This window comes from Chlorocebus sabaeus, chromosome 14 (assembly GCF_047675955.1).
Source record: "Chlorocebus sabaeus isolate Y175 chromosome 14, mChlSab1.0.hap1, whole genome shotgun sequence".
In the NCBI taxonomy this organism is placed as follows: Eukaryota; Metazoa; Chordata; class Mammalia; order Primates; family Cercopithecidae; genus Chlorocebus; species Chlorocebus sabaeus.
Genome location: NC_132917.1, coordinates 30272439 through 30299004, shown reverse-complemented (window position 1 = coordinate 30299004; position 26566 = coordinate 30272439). Strand labels below are relative to the sequence as shown.

The 26566-nt window shown below is 36.6% G+C and overlaps 1 protein-coding gene across 12 annotated transcripts in view; it reads right to left on the bottom strand.

Annotated features, from left to right (window-relative positions):
- The window catches only part of LCLAT1 (lysocardiolipin acyltransferase 1), a 215372-nt gene that overhangs the window by 68959 nt on the left and 119847 nt on the right, over window positions 1-26566 (bottom strand). For 11 of the 12 annotated variants that reach the window (XM_007971048.3, XM_073022894.1, XM_073022896.1 and 8 more), the window contains 2 exons: window positions 20020-20166; window positions 14167-14283 (listed from right to left, as the gene is read on the bottom strand). In XM_007971048.3, the coding sequence (XP_007969239.1) occupies window positions 14167-14283; window positions 20020-20166 (264 nt within the window). The remainder of the gene's footprint in view (window positions 1-14166; window positions 14284-20019; window positions 20167-26566) is intronic. The other variant, XM_073022899.1, reaches the window with a different exon arrangement.

Below are 26566 nucleotides of genomic sequence, written 5' to 3'. Positions count from 1 at the left end.
ATTGAACAATTTAGCATCATTGCCCTGGGTGGGGGGTGGGGCAGGGGCAGGGGTAAGGAGAGGGGGAAAGGAGAAACAGAGACTGACTGATTCAATGCTTTTACTGTGGTTTTGGAAGCTCCTTGACCCAAAGGAGCTTACACTCTAGTAAAGAGGAAAAAATATATTTTCTAATTACATGATTATTCTTGCTTTTTAGTATTTTTAAATGACAAATAATTGTACCTATTTACGAGGTAGTGTGCTATTTTAAGATATGTATGCAATGTGTAACGATGAGATCAGTAACTGGCATATCCATTACCTCAAACACTTACTTCCTGTGTTGAGAACACTGAAAATCTGCTCTTTTGGCTATTTACAAGTATACAATCAATTACTGTTAATTATAGTCACCCCACAGTGTTATAGAACACTAGAATTTATTCTTCTTATCTAGCTGTGCTGTTGTATCCATTAACCAACCTTTGGCTACTTCCCTTCACTTTTCCAGCCTCTAGTAACCACTATTCTACTTTCTACTCCTATGAGATCAACTTTTAAAGCTTCCATATATGAGACCATGCAGAATTTATCTTTCTGTGCCTGATTTATTTTACTCAACATTATGTGCTCCAGGCTCATCCATGTTGCTGGGAATGATGAGATTTCATTCTTTTTTATGGCTGAATAGAATGCCACTGTATATATTTACACATCACATTGTCTTTATGCATTCATCTGATTATGAACACTTTGGTGGATTGTATACCCTGGCATTATGAATAGGGCTGCAATAAACATGGGAGTGCAGATGTCTCTTCAACATACTATTTTCCTAATCACCCAGAAACTGTGTGAGTCTTAAGATGGGTTTAACTGTTGTAGGAGACTGGAGGGGGACTGATAGGACTTCCAGCTGAAGAGATCAAGAAATGATCTTCCTGAGATAGGCATAAAGGAACAAGGGTATCTGATCAAAAGCAGAAGAGATGGGAGTACTGCAGGTGGTGGGAAGGAGTGGGCCACTGTGAGGCATGTGAAGTCACCACTTTGGATGGAACTTAAGTAGAGGCAAGAGCCCAGATTGGCCTGTAGCCCAAGGTTTGAGAGCTTAGCAATGCTCTTACTTGGTTTTAGTCAGCTTCCTTTTCTCATTTACCACAACAACTATTCCAAACTCTTATTTATCACCTCCATCCCCTTGTACCCCACCATCATCAGATTACCTAACCTCTGATCTGACAGAGAGCACAGGACCTTCCTGCAAAGCATCCCTCACCTTCTCACCACCTACTCCCAACCATAAGGTACTATTTTGGGATAACTATGATGATGCTAAAGCCAACAGGTCTTATTTTATCTTAGAACAAGTAGTAAACTGCTTAGGAAGATAATAAACTCTCTTAGAATACTAAGAAGGGAACAATTTACTCACCAAGCTTGCAGTATTTATAAAGTCAAACAAAAATATATATTCATGCTGAACCTTGCCTCCTGCCTTACAAAATGAGGGTCCCTCTTAACCTGATTTCTGTTCCTATCCTCTCCTGATTTCTCAGAAACCTGCTCCATTGTTAATCCTTTCACGTTCAGCTGTTCTACATAATCTCAGCATTTAAAAATGCTAAACTCTCTTATTCATCCTTGATGCAGCTTCCCCTTTCTGTTGTCTATGCCCCAGCCCTCTCCCCTTCATCAGGAAACTCCCTGTAGCAGTCATCTAAACTAGCTATCTCCACTTACATCAGTCTTCACTTACATCTGGCTCCTGTTGCCTCCATTCTTGTGAAATTATCCTCTCTCTAAGGTCACCAAATACATTATAGTTGCTGCACCCAAAGGACACTTCTCAGATTTTATGTTCAAAGATGTTACTAGTACCTAAAATCCAGATAAACCGCTGATATCTTATAGAGCATATATCCATTACAGCCCATGGATATCCAACCTTGCAAATAGGCCAACTACGCTGGAAAAGTTTGATTCAGATCAAATTGATATTTGCAAGTATAAAATTATGACCATTTACAGCCATACACAGAAAAGACAAGATTTACTTGTTTAAGTCTCAAAACCATTAGTAAAGACATAAGATATTTCTCCAGAGTTTCTTTCCTAGGAAACATCTTTGTAATTGGGATGAATCATAGTCTTTTTCCTACTATATGCCATCATATAGTCTGTAAATACCTCACTCATGGATCAAAGGAAATGTAAAAAACATGAGGTATAATTACTTTTACTGAGTCTCTTTTAACTGAATATAATTCATGCAGAAGTCTCAAAATAAGAAACTATTTTGGGATAACTATCATGATGCTAAAGCCTTATTCTAAAGGTCTTATTTTATCTTAGAACAAGTAGTAAACTGCTTAGGAAGATAATAAACTGTCTTAGAATACTAAGAAGAGAACAATGTACTCACCAGGTTTGGAGTATTTATAGTCATAAATACTAGAACTTTCACAGTTCCCACTCTTTCCTATGTAGTTTGTTAGAAGTGAGACTTCATGACAATTAAGATTACTTCTCTAACTTAGTTCTTGCCACATAAAAAGGCTGGTCTCCACTGCTGAGTATCTAACCCTGACTATACTCTCCCAATTTCTTTACCAATTCAAATCCTGCCATTCCTCCAGATCGAACTCAAAGTCCGATTCCCTAAATTCTCCTAATCTGCCAGCCACAACTCTTTTCTACTCTGCACTTGTATGCTGTTTCTGTGACACTGGATTACATACTAACCTCCCAAATTTATGCATAAAGATGTGTTCATTATACATTTTTATTCTGATACTGTCACTAGTATGCCTTGATCACATGATATTAACTACAACACATAGGACTTACCTAAGAATCAGGTCATATGCATTTACAACAAAGACATTTTCTTAAAAATACTTAAATATAAACACCTTTTGTGTATACAACTTTAAAGATAGTATGTACAGGGGAAGCTTTTTGTAGTATGTTTCTCCTTTGCCTAAACTCTATTCATCTGTCAAGTCTAAACAAAAGTCACAGTATTTCCTGTCAAGTCTTTCTTAATTTCAGTTCTTACTAATGTCCATCCCTAAAGTTTTAAAATATAAGCCTTCGTTAAAACTAATCTAGGCATATAAGAGTGGCTACTGTCTCCTTGAATTACAAAAGGAACAGGCCAGGCGCCATGGCAACAGAGACCCTTTCTAATGAATTTAAGAAGTAAAAAATAAGTATGAATGAATAATGGAACCAACATGGTAAAGATGCTTTTTATTGATCCAAAAGGTTATTAATAATTTCCATAACTAAAATTAATTGGCAAACTATTTGGTAATTTCTTTTGGATTTAACATTATGAACCTGTTGTGGTCATTAAGACACCATTCTGAATGAAAACAAGTAAATCTTATGAGCTAGAAAAAAACTGTTCAATTCTTTTTAGGCACCATGGATTACAGATTATGAGTAATTTCCATGTACTCACATAAGGAACAGTATGAAGTTCCTCTCCTGAAACATATGGTCAAGTTGGTAGATCTTCTATAATAATGACATCTAAGATCAGTCCACAAAAATAGGAATGTTTGTTTTTTAGCTTTGAGAGGTGCTAGTTAACTGAACGTAGATCTGCTGCCAATGAGTGATAACTGTGCCTAGAAAAGGCATTGACTAACACTTCTTCTACTGTAAGTTAGCTCATTACCACTGTAAGTCACCAAGAACTTAGTGCAATGAGAAAACTACAGGAAAGACCGTTTTGCCTTGACTTCTAAGGAGATCGGTGCTAAGGCTCAATGTTTGACTAGGAGGAGCAGCTTTCCTTAGCTTGGATAATATGCGCTTTCCCTTCAAGTCCTATGCATATACATACTTTATTACCTGACTTTGGCACGCTGGGCCACATTTCACTTATTTAGCTTCTGCTAAAGGCCATTTAAAATTCTACGATGAAACAAGGAAGATATAAGTCATAAATAAACTATGACTATACAATAGGATTTTAAAACTTTGGTACTGCAGTCCCACAAGTTATCAGAATTTCCACATGGAACCCCAAATTACTTTCAGCCTACATTTATACAATGCAAAATTAACCCAAAGCATTCTAAGTTTTTGGAAAGGAAATCTGTCACTTCAAAGAAAGTGGTTGTGAACATAGAGATAAGACAAACAACTATCAACATAAATTTCTCACATTTAAGGTCTAAGAAATTGTGTGGCAGCCTCACACTTTCAAAGGCTAAGTGTTTAAAAGTTTACAAATACCCATTTAGTGTACGTAGACTATTTAAAAATGTTATATATGGTAAATAATAAGGAATCACAGACAGATGTTTACTTAACAATCCTCAGATATTTCTTAGTGAAAAATATTTCGGTCATCAAAATCAGGCAGGTAGCATGAACAACAGAGGTAATTGCCATGGTCAAAGACAAGAAGAAGAATAGCACAAATATGAAGCTTGCTATCAAGAGAGTAAAGACAGTAATCTTTTTCCCAAGGAAAAATATTAAAATGAAAAGATGCAACACATTGTAGATTACTGTCTGTTAGTGTATTATAACCAAATGAGACTGTCACTGGAAAAGGTACTTCATAAAACAAAAATTGAGAAACAAATGTAAATCAGTGGTTTCATTTTAATTTCCCTTTCAACTACCATTTCGTATGAAAAAGAGATGAGTGAACCACAATGAAATTATGTGGATTAAGTTATTAATTATCACAAAATACAACACTTAAAAATATGCATTTTGTGTACATATGCACTTCTGATAGATTCTCAACGTCAGTAATCTGACCAAGTAGGATCATCCTTGGAATTTACCCCATGTGGCCAAATGCAATACTCTTGTGTGGAGGGAGTGAAAGTCACTGAGAACACTTAAGCTTTACTCTCCTATGTAACTTCACTAGGGGAAGGCTGCTGATTTAGAAGTTACTGACATTCTTTCAATGTCTTGCACTTTATGCAGTGCAGAGTAGCCAACGTATGATAAATGAACCTGGACTAGTTTTGCTCAGCCCAGATTCTATGACAAGGTGAGTTTGCATGCTTTTTAGCAGTCAGATATGTATAGGGAGCCTATGTAGCAAAATATATATAATAATATATTGTTACATGATATATTAATATAATTTTATATAACATAAAATATAATCTATGCAAAATAAAATGGAAAAAAATACTTTCATTTAGAGAGCTGTGCAAATAACTTTCAACATTAATAAGTAAACAATTTCTGTATTTAGTTTCGTATTTTTTACAAGTGAGGTATATGAATTTGGTTTTGCATGTGTACACACATATACACTCCAGCAAGTGAGTACTGTTTTAATATTGTTTTGCAATACTCAACACAAATATCAATTATGAAAAAATGCAAAAAAAAAAGGTTCTAATAATTGGAAAAATGCAGACAGAATATTTTGAATAAGGAAGAAAAAATCGATAAAGCTAAAAGAAAAGGCACAGACTTTAAAAATAATGAAATGGACATATGTCAACAACAAAGAAGAAACAAGGTAAACCTTTTTTGGACAAACCCAAAAAAGAAGCATATACATTCACAATGAAACTGCATACTGTATAAAACCAAAGGGCAGGCATAAGCTCCTGTTAAGATGAATTTCTGGATTCAAAGGTCCACGGGCCTTAGACTTAGGTCAAAATCTCACCTTGGCTGAGAATTTTGCTTTTCATATGAACAGGAAGCTAAAGTATATTGTTACATACATTTTGCATATTCACTGAAACTCTCTTCTCTATTTTACTGGAAACGAGATTCTAAGTACATAAACATGTAGTGCCCATCTGCCACACAGTGAGTAAACAGCATTGTGATGACACAGCTACTCACACCTTCTGCAGTTGTTTTATATCTCTCACTTTTGCCCTCCAATGGGAAACCGACAAAATTATTTCAATGTATGTAACAATATTCTTTATGGTCAGTGTACAGTCTACAGAAAGTCATCACTCAAAGGCAATTCCACAAATTTTACTCACAAAAGCTGCTTCCAAAATTCTGAATTTTGAAATAAACACATTTTGTAAAGGTCACTGTTATCAGCATTTTTCAGTGTGTCATTCTTAAAAAATATATTAAACATTATACAGGGCACCAATATTTAGGCACAGACATGCCTTATGAATAAGTAAAATACAACTGTATATAATTTTCACTCATCTATGAAAATGATAATCTAATGAAGAACATATATTTTGAAAATTTTTTATTAATGGTGCCATAAGACACGCAATAATTATAACCCAGACCTACCTTTCACAATAGTAGGCATTTTTATAGCTGGCTGGTGGTAGAGAAATAGTATATAATAAACCCAGGGCAAAATTTTTCTCCTATTGAAGTCAAGTGGTACGGAGAAACACAAGGTTGCAATAACTATCTGTTAAACACCATACTAGAATCTGAAACGCATTGAGATACAAATATAGGAAACATTTAATTAAGAACCACATTTCCATATTGAATTTTACATGATCACATGCCAAGACCTTATTCATTTAAGTTACAAATGATGTTTTTCTGTAATTCTCTTCTAATAGTATACATACTCCAGAAAAAAAAGTACCCTGTTATCCTCCAGTAGTTAAAAAAAGAAGAGAGTGTCTTAAGATAGTTATTATCTGCTGTGCATCTGCCTCAGGTGGCCCTCTGGCACTGCCATAAATCTCATCTCTGTTGCCATGAAAGGACTCCACATAAATTAAAATCTGTAAGTGTCTGATCACTAGACTGAAGGGGGCAGGAAGAATTGCTAATCAGATGTGCATATGTGTGTATGAGAGAGATGCTAAAATTAGGTCATCTTTAAGAATTTGTACCAAACTATAAATTTATTGACTACCTATAATATTCCTGGCATGGTATTAGGACCTCAGACATAAAAACAAATATGGCACAGTATCTCTATCCTGAAGGAGCTCAAGTCCAATGAGAGAGATGGACTAAAAAAAAAAAAAGCCACTGAAACACTACTGGTTATTAACAGAAATGTACAGATTATGATGCGAGTAAGAAGACTGAACTCCAATAACCTGGAGAGGTCAGAAAATTGTTTGAAGTGGAAAAGACACTTAAGCTGTGTGGAGGAACCCATGGGAGCTAGCCAGATGAACAGGAACAGTTTCGGAGAAGAAACAGCATGAGTAAAGTGTGTCCCACATGACTGGAGTGAAGAGAGGGCATGAAGTCACAGCAATAAACAAGACCAAAAGAGCCACATAGACCAGGACCTGAGCTTTCAGCAATGGTCCACTTACTATGTGCAAGCATTGTAGAGGATACAAAAAACACATACTCCTCACTGTTTTCTAAGGACATGCTGGCAGATCTGAGTTTGGAGGGAGGCCTTCAATTCATGTGAGAAATCTCAGTAAGCTCTGTAATTTCCCTCAGTCCAACTCCTAGATCCACTTACTACTATCACCCTCGACTCTGCAGCACTTCATGACACAAAGTATCTGTAAAACAGATGCCTTACAAAGAAAAATCAAACTCAGCGTGAACTAACTGTCATCCAATCCTCAGTGAGTGAAATACTTTTTATGGAGAATTGTTTGAAGGACATGCAGTCTATACCTTTAGAGTTGAGACACTCTAAATCCATATAGAGTCTCAGTGTTTTGAGCTTTTATGAGACTGCTCTTTCTCATGTAATGGAATGTGTTTATTCCATTAGCCAACATGGACAACCATGATGAGTCTATGTGGAGTAGTCCTAAAAATTTCATTATATTTCCCATAAAGATGCTGTTCAGGATCTTGGTCATGAAATGTACAATGTGCTCTTTGTGAAGAGCCATGGGAGATATTCCAAGTTTTTCAAAAATGCTTCTTTTAATCATCTGGCTTGCTTTGACCTTATATACATGGTCAATGATACTTCGGTTTCCTTGTATAAAAGGCACAGAAAGCTCAGGGCCAATGTTTGGACTCATATTATACAGGAATGTAGAAACTTATAACATGTTTTGTATAGTAACCTCACATCTAGTTTTTTAAAAATTTACCCCTATTTTCCCTTACCTTGATTTCTTCTCTTACTTTTGGTGCTGCTGCTATTATTATTATTATTATTTTAGTTTAGTTTAGTTTTTTTGAGACAGGTCTTGGCTCTGTCACCCAGGCTGGAGTATAGTGGTGCAATCTCAGTTCACTGCAACCTCCGCCTCCCAAGTTCAAGCAATTCCCATGCCTCAGCCTCCTGAAGATCTGGGATTAAGAGGTACGTGCCACAATGCTTGGCTAATTTTTCTATTTTAAGTAGAGATGGGGTTTCGCCATCTTGACCAGGCTGGGGTACTGCTATTATTATATGATACATATTTACGTTAGCCATTTTAAATCTTTATTGGAACATAGGGTATAAAATTACATTGACCAATTAGTTGATTGGCTCAAAAAATTTGAAGGGTATCTATTATATGCCAGGCCCTGTGCAAAGGCTTGAGAAAAAAACAGTCAAGGAGATAAACAACTAAACAAGTGATACTATAGTAAGAAAAATTTACATATAGCTAGTAGGAAAAGCATTCATACAGGGAATATAAAGCAAGGTACCCAACCAAGCCAAACAAAATCAGGAAGGTTTCCTGGATGACCTGTTATCTAAGGTGACATCTACAGGTTGAGGAAGAGGATACCGTGGGGAAGGCTCAGCATACAGTGCACTCTGGGAAAGACGTGTGGTTCAATAAGGCTAGAACAAATGGTACAACTAGGGAGACAGGAGATACGGCCAGAGAGGTAGGTCATAGAAGGCCTGGGTAAATCATGTTAGAGTAGATTTAACCTTGGAATTCTGTGAGACCTGACTCCAGTGCCTGGACACCTACCTCAGTGTGCTGCCACCTTCATTTAGAAAAAGGCTTGACTCTGGCTACAAAGTGGAGAAAGGATTGGTTAAGGCAAGACCAGAGCTAGAAAGACCAGCTGAGTAGCTGTATGATAATTCAGAGAACATACAATGAAGACCCAGACCAGTATGGCATTGCGAACGAAAGGAATTAATTTGAGAGATCCTTAAGGGGTAGAACCAAAAGGCCTTGTTTGGGATTTCACAGCATGTGAAAAGCAGAGCAGGGTGAGCCAAGAATGACTCCCAGGTTTCTGGCTTGTGCAACAGGGTCAATGCCTTTAGTTTCTTCTTTATTAATTTTCCAATTTTTTAACAGTAAGTACGTTCTGTTTTTACAATTAAAAAAACTATTATCTATTTTTAATAAAAAATGAACCAGTGTTGAGAAAATCAAGTCATCAAGCTATTTCTGCAATTTGATGGCAAAAAGAAAGAAAACGATTGAACCACAATTTTGTTTTCCCTCTTTCAACCCAGGTTCTGCCAGAGAATGGAACCACAATTTGAAAGGACAGATAGTTTGAATGTCATGTTTTGTTTTGTTTTTTTAAAGATTAGAGAAATGGAGGAGGAACTGGTAAAGGCAGAAATCGGAAAAATAAAAGAGGCTTACAAAAAGAAAATCCTTTATATATATATTTTTTCATTTAAACAGAACTCACAGTAGAGCCAAGGATATCAGGGAGAAATCTTGGAAATAGAAAAAAAAAATCTACAAAGAATAATTTTTTTTTTTTTTTTGCATTTGAAAAACTGTAAGCTTATTATACAGTGGAAAGAACATGAGCACTGGAATCAAAAAGACTTGAATTTAAAGTCAAAGTTTGAGTTTAAAGTCATACTCAGCAGCAGTATGACCCTGAGAAAGTTGCTAAACAGAGCCAGGCTCCACAGGTGCAGTACAGGGCAAACTACCACCTAGCTTAGGTAGGAGAATTAGGGGATACGTAAGTGGTGAAAGAAGTAGCTATGAGTCTAGGTCCCCATCACCAGAATGATTCAATAGGTCTGAGCTTGGACCTCAGTATCTGTATTTTTAAAAAGCTCTATGGTTGATTCTACTGCATGGGCAAGGTAAAGAAACGTGCACAACTCAATACCTGGCACAGAACTTGGTGAGTGTTAGATGGTTGTTTTTAAGTACACAGATAGGCCTCTATCCTTTTTCATTAAGGCTATCATGACTTTTTTCACTAAACACAACAACAAGATCTGTCCTAAATGAGCAGCTCAGATTTTTCGCTGGAGGGAAAGGGGGGGCGAGGTGGGCAGTGACTAAAAGGAACAAAGAAAACAATATGAATTCCCTTTATGGTCTAAAGCAATACCATGGCATTTGAAAATTCAACATGAAGAGACATCAAAGGTCTCTGACATGCGGTCATGTATACTTCTCCTGAGGCAAATTTGAAGAATTTCTGCTTCATGACGTGCAGGTCACCAGGCCACTTAGGTGATCTGGGTGCTTATCCACTGATCAGTGTACAAACTTCATTTAGGTTTTGTTGCACTCTATCATGTTCCTTGTAAAATGGTCTCAAAAGCTACTAAACTACAAAAATATTTCTAAAACTGAGGAAATGCAAATTGTCTCAGAAAATATTCTAGCAAATGTCAAAAGTCTACTGTACAACCACATCTTATTTAACATAACGGAAAGGTCTTATCCAATTTCATAGTTTCCAGCAATAAAAGGCTATATGAAAAGGTCAGAGTGCATGATATATAATGCACCCAATATTTCAATAATTTGTCTGTCTTTCTTCCTTGCTTCCTAAAACATGCTGGCTGTTCGAAAGGGTAATTGAAATGCCACCCTGGGAGAGGCTTGCTGACTATTATAAATGCAATGTGAGCCACAGAGAGGGGTTTCTGTTGGTCACCTTTAGTCCTCCACTGTAGGCCACAGACAGACTGGACTGTTAGCTCTAAGCACTAACCAAAAATCTAAGAAATTAAAATAGTTTAACAATGCTACTAAAGACTACGCTGTCTATGATTGGTATACTGCTTTTATGTAGCTATCAACTTTCTCAGAGCACACGAGAACTATTGTAGACAAACATCAAGAGTCCCACAAACAAGACTGTTAGACACTAATTATGTAATCTGCATGTTAAGTCAGCAATTCTCTCTCTCTGAATACAAACTGAAGAATTTGGTTCAGGTGTGCTGATCCAAATTACCTAGTGGGAATTTAATTTTTATTTTGTGGTTAACCCTGTATTCCCCTAGAGTAACAGTGGAAAGATTACATCCTTCATTCCTTTATATTTAGAATTTAAGCATATGAGCTAAGTATGGATTGAAATATAAACTGTTTTCTTTGAATTCAAAAACAAGTATTTCAAACCTAAAACTCAAACAAATCTATATGATGATCTCAAGTCTTAATATATGAGCTTAAAGATCAGAAAGCCAGGCTGGGCCCCTTTCTGAGTCTTAGATTCCCATTCTAAAAGGGAACTCTGGACTAGATGACCTCTAAGATCCTCCTCACCTCCGATCACTAATGAAACTCCTCTATTTATTCACTTGAACCCCCAAGAAATGAGAGTTGCCCTCAACTCCCCACCTGATGCCTCCTTGGCCTCTGCCTGCTCTGCTCCCCCATTATCTCAGGCAGCATCATAACCAGCCGCCTGGTGACTACCATCTCTCCGTGTTCAGGCCATTTAGCTTCTTTTTAAATTCTTTTCTTATTAAACTCTTTCTTAAAGAAAATATTCCAGCTCACTAGTGTTAGAAAGGTGCTTAATGATCTGAAGATTTTGTTAACTAAAATCATACTATAAATACAAGCAGCAACTATTTATAGTAGAAAGAACATGAGCTATTCAGTTAGACAAAGTGTATTCCAACAATTTTGATGAGGTTCTTTACCTCAATTTCTGCTTCAGTTTTGCACAATGAGATAAATAGTTATAATGGTAACTACCACGTACAGTTGTTGTGAAGATGAATTGATCATGGGCATATAAAACACACAGCATAATGCTAGGTACCTAGTAAATGCTCAGTTAATGTTAGCTGCTATACTATTATAGTTATCCTCATCATATTTTTTATTTTTATTATTATAGTATACAAGTCCCATTCTATGTTTCTAACAAATAAAATCATCTAACTGTTGTTTTCTAACTGAAACAAATGGAATCATCTCTGTTTCTTTTTACTGATACAGGAGGGATGTTGGGGAGACCAGCTGCCACAACTGGCAGGAAAAATTACATATTGTGGTTGCTGACTAGTGCTTGGAGTGAGGACTAATACACATTCACCAAAGTTATAAATCAGTTTGCTACTAAAATATTTTCCAGATTTCAAAACAGAGCTCTATAGATTGTTCTATGATGTCAGAAATACCTTTAAAGAAATCATTAAATACTGTAAAATAGAAAAACATTGTTGAATGAGAAGGGTGAGTCTAAGTTACATGCCACAGTAAATGGTATCAAATTAAAAAAAAAAAAAAAAAGCATCACTACTTGAATGTCTTCGTGCCTCTCCACCCTACTCCACAGGCATGAAGAACCGTATTCTCCATGAACTTCTATGGGTAGATGGGCACTCACTAATCACATCCAACAGGAATGTCAAGCCCACAAGTCCATGTAATATTAGTTGAAATCACAGAATTTCAAAAGCAAACCAAACTAATATGGATAACATTTTTGGTTTACCATAGCATGTGATTTCGAATTGATTGTGAACCTTTCTTTAAATCATGGGTACTTGGTTATAAATATGCTTCATCTTGGTAGGTTATACTTTTTATCTTAAAGCATATTAAATCCTAAAAGAACAATAGTGATGCCATTTAGGGAAAGAAGAACTTCGTACCTTTTCTTACATAATGGTTCAAGACTTTTCATGTTATGCACAGCAGTTTTATGAAAATGCATCAGTTACCAGAAGGTGGTAATTTGTCACAGAGATCACCATTACAGAATATGCTTACTGGAAATCAGAGTGAAGAGCAGAAATGTGCAAACACAGTTCTTCTGTTAGCTGACTATGGGCTTTGAATTGTTATAAAATTAACACTTCAGTATGTTTCCAAATAGTTACTTCATATGTGTGTTATTTGTATGTACAAATGTGTATAAATATATAAACTTGTAAATATGCAGAACTATAATTAAAAAGTACAATTGGTTTTCATTTACATCAAAACTTAAGCATTTAAATGGGTGCGACATGATCAACGGAATCACTTTCTGCTCATATATGCCCCAGAATAGACATAGTTTGAAAGAAGTGTGATATGAGCTACAAATAAGGAAGCAGAAGAAGGTGGTTCTATCCCTGACTCAAGTAACCTGTGAAAATGTACTTACCACACTGGATGCCAGTTCTACTATAAAATAGTAGAGGTAGTGGCACTTCCCTTCCTACCAACCATTACTTGGTGGACTGAGTGAAATAATTAAAGTAAAATTATTTTTCAGATTGTTATATTTCTCTATAGCTTAAAATAGTAAGAGAATGATATATTCTCAAACCCTAAGAGCTGAACATATGGTTAGTTTAAGTGATAAGATTTTTTTTCTCTCTCTTTTTTTTTTTTTTTTGCTTTTCATGAGTACTAGAGGAATGGATTAAGTGATAAGATACTCTTAAGACACTTCTGGCCGGGTGCAGTGGCTCATGCCTGTAATCCCAGCACTTTGGGAGGCCAAGGCTGGTGGATCACAAGGTCAGGAGATTGACACCATCCTGGTTAACATGGTGAAACCCTGTCTCTACCAAAAATACCAAAAATTAGCTGGGCGTGGTGGCGGGCACCTGTAGTCCCAGCTACTCGGGAGGCTGAGGCAGGGGAATGGTGTGAACCTGGGAGGCGGAGCTTGCAGTGAGCCAAGATAGCACCACTGCACTCCAGTCTGGGCGACAGAGTGAGACTCCATCTCAAAAAAAAAAAAAAAAGACACTTTTGCCACTGGAGAAATATCCTAAAATGGAATTATAGCCTAACTCTATACATACATACATATATATACACATACACACACACGTGCACATATACACATATGCTGTATGTGTGTGTATATATATATAAAAGTATGTAACATAGAGTTATGTCTGTTCCAAAAAAGGGGAAAGAAGTTTTTACAGAGATCTCTTTTATATCTCTCAAGAATACACGGCAAAACATTTTAGTACATAGGTCAACTTGGAATAAAAATACAGTATCTAATTTCTTGAGATAAAGTATTAAAAAATCTTTTATAAACTCTAAAGGGCTATATATAAAGCTTACCAATTTTTGCCACTTTCATTAAAAAGTACATTTTGAAATGGGTGCTTACCTTCTCTTAGACGGTCTACCACGAAAGTAAAGCCTGTAGTTCTTGGATGTAAAACATATTCATATTTCTGAAGTCCATTCTTTTCAGCAAATGCGTTACTTCGAGCCTTGCTGTTTTCTAAACAAAACAATGGACCATTATAAATCATAAACTAAAGGGAAATAAATGAGGTAAGGAAAGAAGTACAGAATTTTTTTTGATAAAAATAGCAGTTAGTTATTCTATAATGACTGAATACTGAGTCAAATGAGAAGATACAAACATTGCAGATGATCCGTTATCAAGATCCCAGACCTACTTATGTAACCAGACCCAGGTTTGGCTATTTGCTGCTCGAAAGGCCAAGTTTGGTGGGAGGGAAAGAAGGTTTTAAACAGAGAGTCAGCAAACTGAGAAGATAGGGAACTAGTGTTCTAAAGTCCCATGTTAAGTTTTAAAATTTATCATAGTGTTTTCAAAAGGAAACTTGCTATGGGAAATGTGTGGATGGCACAGGGTCTGCGTGTCTTGTTCTGATGGCTATCTTGGGTAACCGGCCATCCAGAGGTCCACTTGGCATTATTTGACTTCAGCCTAGTGGTAGTGGACTAATCGTTCACAACTCCCCCTAAGTGGGAGGATTCCACAGGGCCTCCACGCCTGGTTTGTTTCAAAATTAGCCTCTGGAATTTCTAAGCAAGCATATAGTAGATAAGCATACATGGTGCAAGGAAGTGTCTAGTGTAAAAAGAAGGAAAACAGAGTTTCAAAGTAATTTCAAGGCTATATTCTAAGACTAAAGAAAAAAAGTGTTAAAATGCATTTCAAAGCTGAGATGCTCGGTTATACTTACTAGAATTAAAAAAAATTATAACAAAGGCATAAATAGATTTTTATACATTTTCTGAAATTCATATTCAAATATTTTAATTTCTTTAAAAGATTTCATAAAAGTCAACATTCTATGAAAATTAAAATGCTAATAAACTAAAATTTTTGTAAAACAATCCCTGTATAAGAAAATTGAAATATTAAAATATAAAATGCTAATAAAACAAAACTAAGACACTAACAAAATATAATGACCTAGACATCCAGAAGAAATAACTAGCAATCAAATATATCGGATCAACATTCTTTAAAACCCAATAATTTAAGCCTTCCATGTAAACTGAAATATCTGCCTTGCTCAGGCACAGAGTATGCTAATATTACTAACCCAAACCACTCCATAACGGAATGGGCACATGATTAGCACATCATGTACAAACATCTGAACATGGTTTGGCTGAATATAGTTACGGAGTCAAGTACGTGTTCCAGTTGTTGGCAAAACCTTCTTTTTCCATTCCATGAGGTAACTTTACAAGTTCCAAGAAGAACCAAACCCATTATTCAGCAAATACATTTGGAAAAAGTAAAGTGTTCAGAAATTTGGCCTCAACTGCTGGGAGAGATCATGAAATACTTTCTGATGACAGCAGATGTTAGAACCCGCAATCCTCAGCTACATTCCGAAATTTATAAACTATTATTCCCAGTTACAAGAAAAATACCTATATTGACACAACTTTATTAGGAGTGAATTTAAGATCACTGAATCTCCAAAGTCAAAAACCATAGATGCCTTCCATAACACTGAAATATTCAAAGAACACTCCTATAGAAGGTGTTACATCATTTCATGATAGAGGAATTGAGCCAGGCAAGTCAAAAGTAAAGCCCCTACACATGAAGAGTAGTAAGTTCCTCTCATATTCATTTGAGGATATCCTGGGCATGGGGCTACAAAACAATACTTATATTATAGACAGCTGACGGGACCTTAAACGGGATTCGGAATCCCAGAGACACCACAAAGATGAGTAGTAACTACCCTTTAGTTTGGTCTTTGAGTTTATAAAACTCTGGGGATTCTGAAAGCAAAACTGAACTGTTGTAGAATGTGAGTACAAGTATAAACAGCTCTAAAACAAATAGTCACATTTGTGGGAAGGTAAAAATGATCAGAAATACAGAGAGATTAGAGATGCAGACTTTTCCATCTACCCCCTAATTCATCTAACCATCCCCAGACTCCGTTATTGCTAGTAAGTGCACTAGCATCCCACTTTCTGACCACAGCCTGTCTTGTCACGTTTCTCCCTATAACTATCCCACTCCTGCACTCCTTCCACCCATGGGACTACTAGCAGCTGTTCTCAAACCAGCTGGGCACGTTCCCACCTCAGGATCCGTGCAGTTGCTGCTCCTCCCTTCACCCAGAATGCCTTTCACCCATACAGCTGCATGGTTTTCTGCTTTGTTCATTTAGTCCCTACCTAAATAGAAACTTAATCGAGAGGCTTTCCCTAACCATCCTGAATAAAACAGCACCCTACACTCCCTCTATGACTATCTCCTTATCCCGCCTTATTTTTCTGCATAGCACTTAGGACTGACATATTTTTATTAACTTATTAGTTTATCACATGTCTTTCCTCATAGAACGTAAAGTTCATGATAGTAGGGATAAAGATCCAGGCACTCATATACGAATTAAAAAGAATAAGTTGTATGTATATAGTAGGTGTTAAGTTATATGCAATAATATAATTGTTAGAATCTTTCCAAATCAGGGAAATGGAACTCAAAATCATCATATACTAATTGTGATGACTAATTTTATATGTCAACTTGAATAGGCCATGATACTCAGGTACCTCATCAAATATTATTCTAGATGTTTCTGGGAAGGTGTTTTTTAGAAGAGACTAATATTTAAATTAGTAGACTGAGTACAGCAGATGACCCTCCACAATGGGAGTGGGCCCCATCAAATCAGGTGAATGAAGGTTTTAACAGAAAAAGACAGAGGTGCCCTCCTCTCCTCAACAAGGAAGAAAGAATTCTGCCTCTAGACTGCCTTTGGCCTTGAATTTCAACTGCTTCCTGGGATCTCCACTCTGCCGCCCTACCCTATAGATCATGGACTTACCAAGCTTCCACAACTGTAAGAGCCAATTCCTTAAAATAAATCTCAACCTCTTTCTATATATACACATCCTACTGGTTCTCCTTCTCTAGAGAACCCTAACTAATATGCCAATACAATATAGAACTCCCTAACCCAAGAATAAAGAATAAATACGGATGGGTGCACATATGTCTGCATGTGACCAAATGATTCAAAAGAAATGGACCAACATTAAAATAGTGTTCACTTATGGGCAGTGGGATTATAGCAAGTTTTGTGCACACTTCTATGTTTCCAAATTTTCCCTAATTAACATATATTGCTTCCATTAAAAAGTTATAACCAACAATAAAATATGAAGATAGAATATATGTAAAGTTAGATTTAAATGCACTAATTTAAATGTACATGCCAGCTAGATTCAGAACTTAAATTATAAAACAGTCTGACTGGGCTGAAAAACCCAGTTTAAGGTTAGTATGGTAGTAACTAAACACCTTTTAATTAACAGATACTTTTTCCAAACTGGAAATATTTTGTTAGCCTATTTCTAAAAATGATTTTTTTTTTTAACCAGCTCAATACAATTATCTGTATTATACTGTTAAAAAAATATTTAAAAGCTTCAGGATCAGTCTGTTTTTTCTCCTTGGCAAATTCTAGCTTTAAAGGTAAATATCATTTGCATTTAAAATATATATGCAACTACATCATGTAATGGTGAGCACTCTGGACTCCAAAATTATGCAACTAGATGTAGAGTTCATCACCTATAAAAGGAAACCTGAGAACAAATATAGAATGAAAAAAGTTTTACATATACATTTTATGACTCTGAAGGTCTAATGTATGAACATATTAACACTAATGTAGCAGTAACATATGACCTTTCTTTCATTAGTTTTTGTTTACCAAATAACTTTCAAAGTTGACATTCTTTGGCGTATATTTTCGCATTCACAAATATAAATCTATCATTTCAGTAAATGGCTTTCTATACTCAAATAAAGCTGATATTTCAATATCGAAATGTAGATATTATACATTCTAAATATTATAAAACTTAAATATGGCCACCTATCCCTTATAATTTCCTAATGATAATTTAGTTCTGGAAATCAACTTACAACTTACAAGAATATATTTTCAAGCTTCCACAAGCAGCCATTATTATCCTCAGTATTATCCTCTGTGATACAACCACTTTTAGAATCTCAACTGTAAAAATTCAAATATATACTACACAGTTGGCATATATTTTAGAGATCTGACTAGTATATAAAAAGTGCCACCGTTCATTTAGTTCAGTTTCATCTGCAATAGATGTGTCAAAGATCTCTTAATTGCTACCTACAGTAAATCCTAAAATACCTTAATTTCCCTTAACAATCTATTATGGCTCAGTCACCTATTCACTTGCTTAAATATGTATGTAATGTCTATTTTCATCTTGAACTCTCTTTTGTAATGAGTTCCATAAATTATTATGTCCACAGTGTGAACAGTATGTTCATTTACCTGTTCTCCTCTCTTAAATTCTAAGGGTTGCCCTTCTTAGTCTATTACCAAAAATTTGAAAGTTCAGTTCATGTTCTACCTCTCCATACTACTTGAGATTTTAGATTTCAGTTCTCTCCTGCTTCAGCCTGTCTTCCCTTATACAGCAGAGCTGTAAGATCCACTGAATCCTTCTCAAATTCTGCTGTATTTTTCTTGAAGTTATTGGGACTATTAAAAGTATATTTTGGTCTTTTGAGTCCAAAGATTCTACAGAAGTACTTTCTGTCTAAGCTATGCCCCCACCGCCACTCCTCCCAGTATCAACCAGAGCAGTTCTGCTTTTATCTGCCTTATCATCTAACATCCTTGATAGAAGGCTTCATCTGCAAAAATAATCCATGGTTTAAAAAGTGTGAAAACTATTGATTTAGTAAGGATGACAGACTGTTGAGTATTTTGTTTACAGTTTTTGTAAGACTTTCTTGAAATCCATTGGCAATTCCTAGCCTATACGGTTTAAAATCTGGTAGCCAAGTGTGGTAGCAGTATCTGGTGTAGGCTCAAATACTATAGGCTTGAGCCCAGGAGTTCAAGGCTGCAGTGAACCATGATCATGCCACTGCACTCCAGTCGAGGTGACAGGCTCAAAGAAGAAGAAGAAAAAAGTTTAATATTTAGGAAGGCAGAAAAGTTATAAACATGTCTTCCTGTGTCCTCGCTACAACTCAATGATGGCTGAGTTTTCTTGAAGAAGGGCAAAGCTATTCCTGCTTGTAGCAAAGATAGGGCTTAAATATCAGGAGACAGGTAACCTGTTAATGTAAATCAACAATAACTGAAATTAGTTACTATCAGATCTTTTTCTTATGAGGAAGAAGCTGAGGAGTAGGAAGGGTTTAATGGATAAATACCTTAGAAGAGGATAAGAGAATATAAACAACAGGTAGGGGAGGATAAACATTATCTAAAACATGATTTTAAAACTACGCTTACATAAGGATAAAAGCCTGATATTTTAAAATATATTCTGAGGCTTAAAATATAAAGTTCAAAGATGGCAAGTATGAATAATATGACCTCTTGGAGTTGCCTACTATAAATTAAATGGGCTAGAAACCCAGAGTTCTGAGTCCTAACATGCTATTGATTAACTGAGTGACCTTAGGGATGAGCCATTAATTTTTTTGTTTTGATTTGTTTTGTTTTGAGATGAAGTCTCGCTATGTAGCTCAGGCTGGTCTCAAACTCCTGGACTCAATCCATCTTCCAGTCTCAGCCTCCTGAGTAGCTAGGATTCCAGGCATGGACCACCACACCTGGAAGAGCCCTTATTCTTATTGGTGTTCAGTTACTTCTTCTGAGAAATGAGAAGTTTAGACTACATGATTTCTAACTGTGCCAAACCCAGGCTACCTTACCTGTGAGATCAGTCCCTTCTGGGAATATGAGGAGTTGAAGTGGTTCGTGAATATCACAAAAGTAATCAATCATGTCTTCAAAATGGCTCTTGTCATCCTTCCATTTCCTATGAATGAAGATATAGGCAGCAGCCTGCATGGCCCAACCTAGAATCAATTTAACAAGTATTTACCTATAATTTTATTGCCAATATCCACATATTATTGAATACAATATTTCAGTTTTCTGGTTTTACTATAAATTATTTATTATCATAAATGCTTCATGATATACCATAAATTCAGCACTGATCTTGGCTTAAATAACTAACATACATATATGAGAAGATCCTAAAAGAGATTTGGTAATCATGAGGTTTGCAAAATTCTCAAAATTATCTTTTCAAGCGAAAACTAGCTATTAAAATATTAAGGAAAGAATTTTTCCTTAGTATTTATCACTAACTTATCCAACATTTTGACAATCCTAGCTAAACTGATATTTTAACCAAGATACCTACAGGAGATAAAAGAATATGTGCTGACAGCTTACAGAGCAGTAAGCAAAAGACTGTTGTCAAGTGTATAAGCATTCTCTTTAATATTTCCTCTGATACTACTCAAGTCTCTAAATCCAACTGCTATTTTCAATGTTAGCCACTTTCTGTTGCATTGAAAAGAAAAGGGAAATTGTGTGATGGTACTAAACACACTAATCAGAGTATACACTGTGACTACATTCCTTTTCTCTAGGGCAAATCACCCTTGCTCTTTGAAGAGGGAGTCCTAGATGTGCCATGTTTAGATGACCAGCCATCTCCCCCTGGCCACAATGACCAGAATTACTACGGTAGATACCTAACTGAGGCAGCCAATCCAATAGTCTGTCCAATAGCCCACAAAGCATGGAGAGCTTGGGCAAACACAGTAAATACCTAGGCCAACTAAATGTTCCCCCTCAGAAATTTCACCTACGACCACAGAGAAAACAGACAAGTTGGTAGCACACAGTCAAATGGACAGACCAAAGAGCAGAGGGGCTGAGGCAGGATAAAAATAGCATACAAGAGGCCACGTGCAGTGGCTCATGCCTGTAATCCCAGCACTTTGGGAGGCCGAGGCAGGCAGATCACCTGAGGTCAGGAGTTCAAGACCAGCCTGGCCAACATGGTGAAACCCTATCTCTACTAAAAATACAAAAAATTAGCCAGGCGTGGTGGCAGGTGCCTGTAATCCCAGCTACTCAGGAGGCTGAGGCAGGAGAATCACATGAACCCGGGAGGCAGAGATTGCAGTGAGCTGAGATTGCACCATTGCACTCTAGCCTGGGCAACAAGAGCGAAACTCCATCTCAAAAAGAATAAATAAAAGCATGCAAGAGTGAAGGGCAAAAGCTCCAGATGAGCCAAGCCCCCTAAAGCTGACTATGATTCATAACAAAAGACAGTTTTAATCTCCGCAAGTCCTGGCCAGTCTACAGATCCACCTCTTGGATATCCCTGAGAATCCACCTCTCTTCCTGCTATGCAGGAATACAGGAATAATAAACTCTCATTATTTCAGCTGGTGGTTCCTTGCAAGCAAAGAATGCAACTAAGACAACAGCTATCATCATTTGGTAAATACAGCAGTACACTGAGAATACATAAAAATAATGTATTTAACAGTGATTAAATACACACATAGCCGGGCATGGTGGCTCATGCCTGTAATCCTAGCACTTTGAGAGGCCAAGGCGATGGATCACCTGAGAGACCAGCCTAGCCAACATGGTGAAACCCCATCTCTACAAAAATACAAAAATTAGCCAGGCATGGTGGCGGCTGCCTGGAATTCCAGCTACTCGGGAGGCTGAGGGGGGAGAACTGCTTGAACCTGGGAGGCAGAGGTTGCAGTGAGCTGAGATCACACCATTGCACTCCAGCCACACAACAACGTAGTTGGGCAATGGAGCAAGACTCCATGTCAAAATAAAAAATACACATACACACACACACCACGCTTTATTTGGTTTGGGTAAGTCCAAACTAGAATACTGTATTTTACATATATAAATAAGCATGTATTAAAAAGTTCACTTCAGTGTATAGGTCTTGCTGATAAGCATTCAGTTACTAGTCAATATAATGTCAGTCTCATCCACTAATATTGGACATGACCCCACACTGCCTGCTCCCACACATCTGCCCTTCATTGAAGACACTTAGGCCCACAGAGCAGTGTGTGTAAGCAGTACAGCTCTGGAGTTAAACCACCACAAGCCAGCTGTTCACCCTTCAGACCCAAATATAAAATGAGCACAATGCAACACTATTTACCTGAGGGGGACTGATGTGAGAAACAAATAAGATTATTTAGCACAGAGTGTTCAACAGGTAGGCACTATTGTTATAATTAACAAGTTACAATAATATCAAGAATATAGCATCAGGGATTGTAAAATGTAACAAAAGAGTTCCTATTCACAACAGCAAAACCAAAATGTGCAGAAATAAACCTAATTACTTTGCAAGAGTCACATGAAAACAATTACTTAACTAGAAAGAGATGGAGAGATTACACAATGTTTTTGAACTCAACCAGTGATGCCAATGATCTCTAGTGAAAATTTCAATAGCATGAGGGTGTGTGAGAATTTGGCTATTTGACAAAGCCAAAAACTAAATAAAGCTACAGATTATAATAAAAAGGTGAGAATATTCAAGATAACTTTGCAACAGAATAATAAGCAGGAAAGACATGAACCATTAAACAAGTGTATTATGAAGCAACAATGATTAAATCAAAAGTACACCTGCAAAAATAGGTGAATGGAAAAGAATGCAAGACTTAGATAAAAGTCCTTGAATATGTTAAGGATTTGGTACATAATAATGACAGAATTTCAGATGAGTGGGTAATGACTGAGTTGGTGTTTTTTAAACATTTTTATAGAGGTATAACTTACAGTGAAGTGTTCAAACAGTAAGTATATATAGGTATAGAGCTTAATAAATTGTCACATATACATATATGCCTGGCTGTCACCCAGTTAAGATACCGAACATTTCTAAAATCCTCAGATGCTCCCATGTGTCCCATTCCCAGTCAATACTTCCCCTCCCAAAAGAAAACCACTACTCCAACTTCTAATACCATAAATCATATAAGTAGAATCACACAGTATATATTCTTAGGTATTTTGCTTCTTATGCTCAATAATTTTGTCTATGAGATTCATCTATGTTGTTGTGTGGCAGCATTTTCTTCTTGGCAATGCCAGTATTGATATAATTGCTGGTGTCAATTATATAAATATGCCACTGTAGACCAATATACAGTTTAAGCTTTTTATGAAGATTCCTTGTCTATTAGGAATAAAGCTAATACAGATAATCTTGTACCTGTCTTTTGTTGAACATGAGCACCCAATTATGTTGAGTAGATAACCAGCAGTGAAACTGCTGCCTCATAGGGTTTGTGTCTGTTCAGCTTCAGTAGATAGCACCAGTTCTTCAAAGTGATTATACCAATTGACACTCCCACCGGAAATGTTCCAACTGCTCTATCTATATTTTCCCCAACACTTAATCTTAGGAGTTCTTCTCATTTTAGCCATTAGAATTCACGTGTAGTAGTTCTGATTCACATTTCCTGTATAATAATGCTGAACACTGTTTTGTTTTTTTTTTTTTTCTTTTTTTTTTTTCGAGACGAAGTCTTGCTCTGTCACCCAAGCTGGAGTTCAGTGGTGTGATCTTGGCTAACTGCAACCTCCGTCTCCTGGGTTCAAGCAATTCTCCTGCCCCAGCCTCCCGAGTAGCTGGGACTACAGGCACCCGCCACCATGCCCGGCTAATTTTTGTATTTTTAGTAGAGACGGGGTTTTGCCGTGTTGGCCAGGCTAGTCTCAAACTCCTGACCTCAGGTGATCCAACTCCTGGCCTCAGGTGATCCAGCCACCTCGGCCTCCCTAAGTGCTGGGATTACAGGCGTGAGCCACCACGCCTGGCCAACTGAGCACCTTTTCATATTCAAATTAGTAATTCAGATTTCTTCATTGTAAAATACCTCTTCCAAACCTTTTTTTTTTTTTTTAATTGATTTGTCTGTCTTTTCCTTAGTTTTTGGGATATGAAGTTCATCAGCTATAAACACAGACACACACATACACATATACAGAATATAAACGTGTAATCTTCTCCATGAACTTGGTGTTTTCTGTGTCCTGCTTAAGGAATCTTTGCCTATGCCAAACTCATTAGGACATTATTCATGTGTTCTTCTATTAGCTTTACTGTTTTAACTTTCACTAGCTTATGCATGATCCATTTCAAATGAAATTTTGTGGATTATGTGAAGTAAAGGTTAAAACTCTTTGTTTTCTGAATGGACATTCAATTGACCAGTGGCAATTATTTAAAAAGCCAAGAGATTATTAATTTAAATAAAACATTTTAAAAGCATTATAAAAGAAATACATGTACTGTAAAAAAAAAAAAAAGTCAAATAATACAAATGTAAGTAGACTAAAACATAAAAATACTCCTTTATCACTACTTCCCTCAATTGTACTCTACCAGTCATAATCTCTTATTTGTAATCATGATTAAAAATTTGATGTGGGCAGGGCACAGTGGCTCACGCCTGTAATCCCAGCACTTTGGGAGGCCAAGGCAGGTGGATCACCTGAGATCAGGAATTCGAGACCAGCCTGGCCAACATGGTAAAACCCTGTTTCTACTAAAAATATAAAAATTAGCCAGACGTGATAGTGCACGCCTGTAATCCCAGTTTCTCAGGAGGCTGAGGCAGGAGAATTGCTTGAACCTGGGAGGCAGAGGTTACAGTGAGGCGAGATTGTGCCATGGCACTCCAGCCTGGGTGACAAAAGTGAAACTTCATCTGAAAAAAAAAAAAAAAAAATTGATGTGAATTTTTCCACTCCTTGAGAATTTGTTACATACATGATTGGTGCTTTTAAAAAACATGGTAGTTCCAGTTAAGACTGGTTGTAAACACACACACACAGGATCATACCTTCTACACTTTCCTACAATGTGTTTATTTCATTGACCATGTCTACACATAGGGAACTACTTCATTTTACAAATCACTGCATTGTATTCTCTAGTAGCAATTCTCAAACCAGTTTTCTCTTTTTAATTTTCCAAACTTGTATTAACTGAGTTTTGTGAAATTCAATGAGTTAGTAGAAAAATAATCTCACACATGGATGTGGTAACAATGTCACATTATTATAAGCGTTTCTAGGCCGAGCGCAGTGGCTCACACCTGTAATCCCAGCACTTTGTGAGGCCGAGGCAGGCGGATCACGTGAGGTTGGGAGTTCGAGACCAGCCTGACCAACATGGAGAAATCTTGTCTCTACTAAAAATACAAAATTAGCCGGGCATGGTAGGGCATGCCTGTAATCCCAGCTATTCAGGAGGCTGAGGCAGGAGATCGCTTGAACCCAGGAGGTAGAAGTTGCAGTGAGCCAAGATCGGGCCACTGCACTCCAGCCTGGCCAACAAGAGCAAAACTCTGTCTCAAAAAAAAAAAAGAGTTTCTAAATACTTACTCTAACTTACTCTGTTTCTATTCTTATCTTATTGTGGAATTTAACAGTTTGCTGACTGGTATTGTTATACAAATCATACTTCAATAGCACTGCTCTATGGTAGAGATACACCCTGATTGTCTAGTACCCTGTTATCATTCAGGCTACATCCTGAGAATTTCTTCTCTTTATGATAAAAGTTTATGCTGTTCACATTTATTGGGATAATTTTTTTCTTTTCCTGATATCTCATTTTATGTTTCCTGTTTGTTATACTCCCTTGCAGTTTTTAGCTCCCCCTACCTTGGTCCATTTTTCTCCCATTTTCTGTCTTAATTGAAATTAATTTCCTTTGTTCCCTCCCTTTGTTCTCTAATGTGGAAAGGAGCAAGCTATGGCCCATGGACCAAATCTACTCTGCTGCCTGACTTCGTATATATGGCCCACAAGAAGAATGTTTTGTGATGTGAAAAAATTACATGAAATTAAAATTTCAGTGTTTATTTATAAATAAGGTTTTATTGGCACTCAGCCATACCCATCTGTTTATGTATACTGCCTGTGGCTGCTTCAGTATTACAATGACAGAGGAAATAGGTACAACAGAGAGAGTATGGACTACAACCTAAAATATTACCTAGTCCCTTACAAAATAGTCCCTTGTTGACCCCTATTGTAGTGGTTTGGAAATTGTATACCCCGTTTTCTTCTTTTAGAATTCGCCCTTAAAATATTTTCACCCTTCTATTTTTGACAAATGCATTTAAACATCTAAGTCTATCAACATTGGGTTAATAAATAATAACCCCCGAACAAAAAAGCATGCCCTCAATTCTATCACTAATTAGAGTTTAGTTTAAATTTAAATTTCTTAAAATAGCAACAATATTAAAAAGGATGTGCTTTCCTCTTGCCTTTCCTATAAGATTTGTAGAAATCACCCAACAGCTGCAAAAAATACTATTTTACTGCAACAGCAATTATATAATAATTACTGTAAGTATTATTATAACTAACACATTCCTT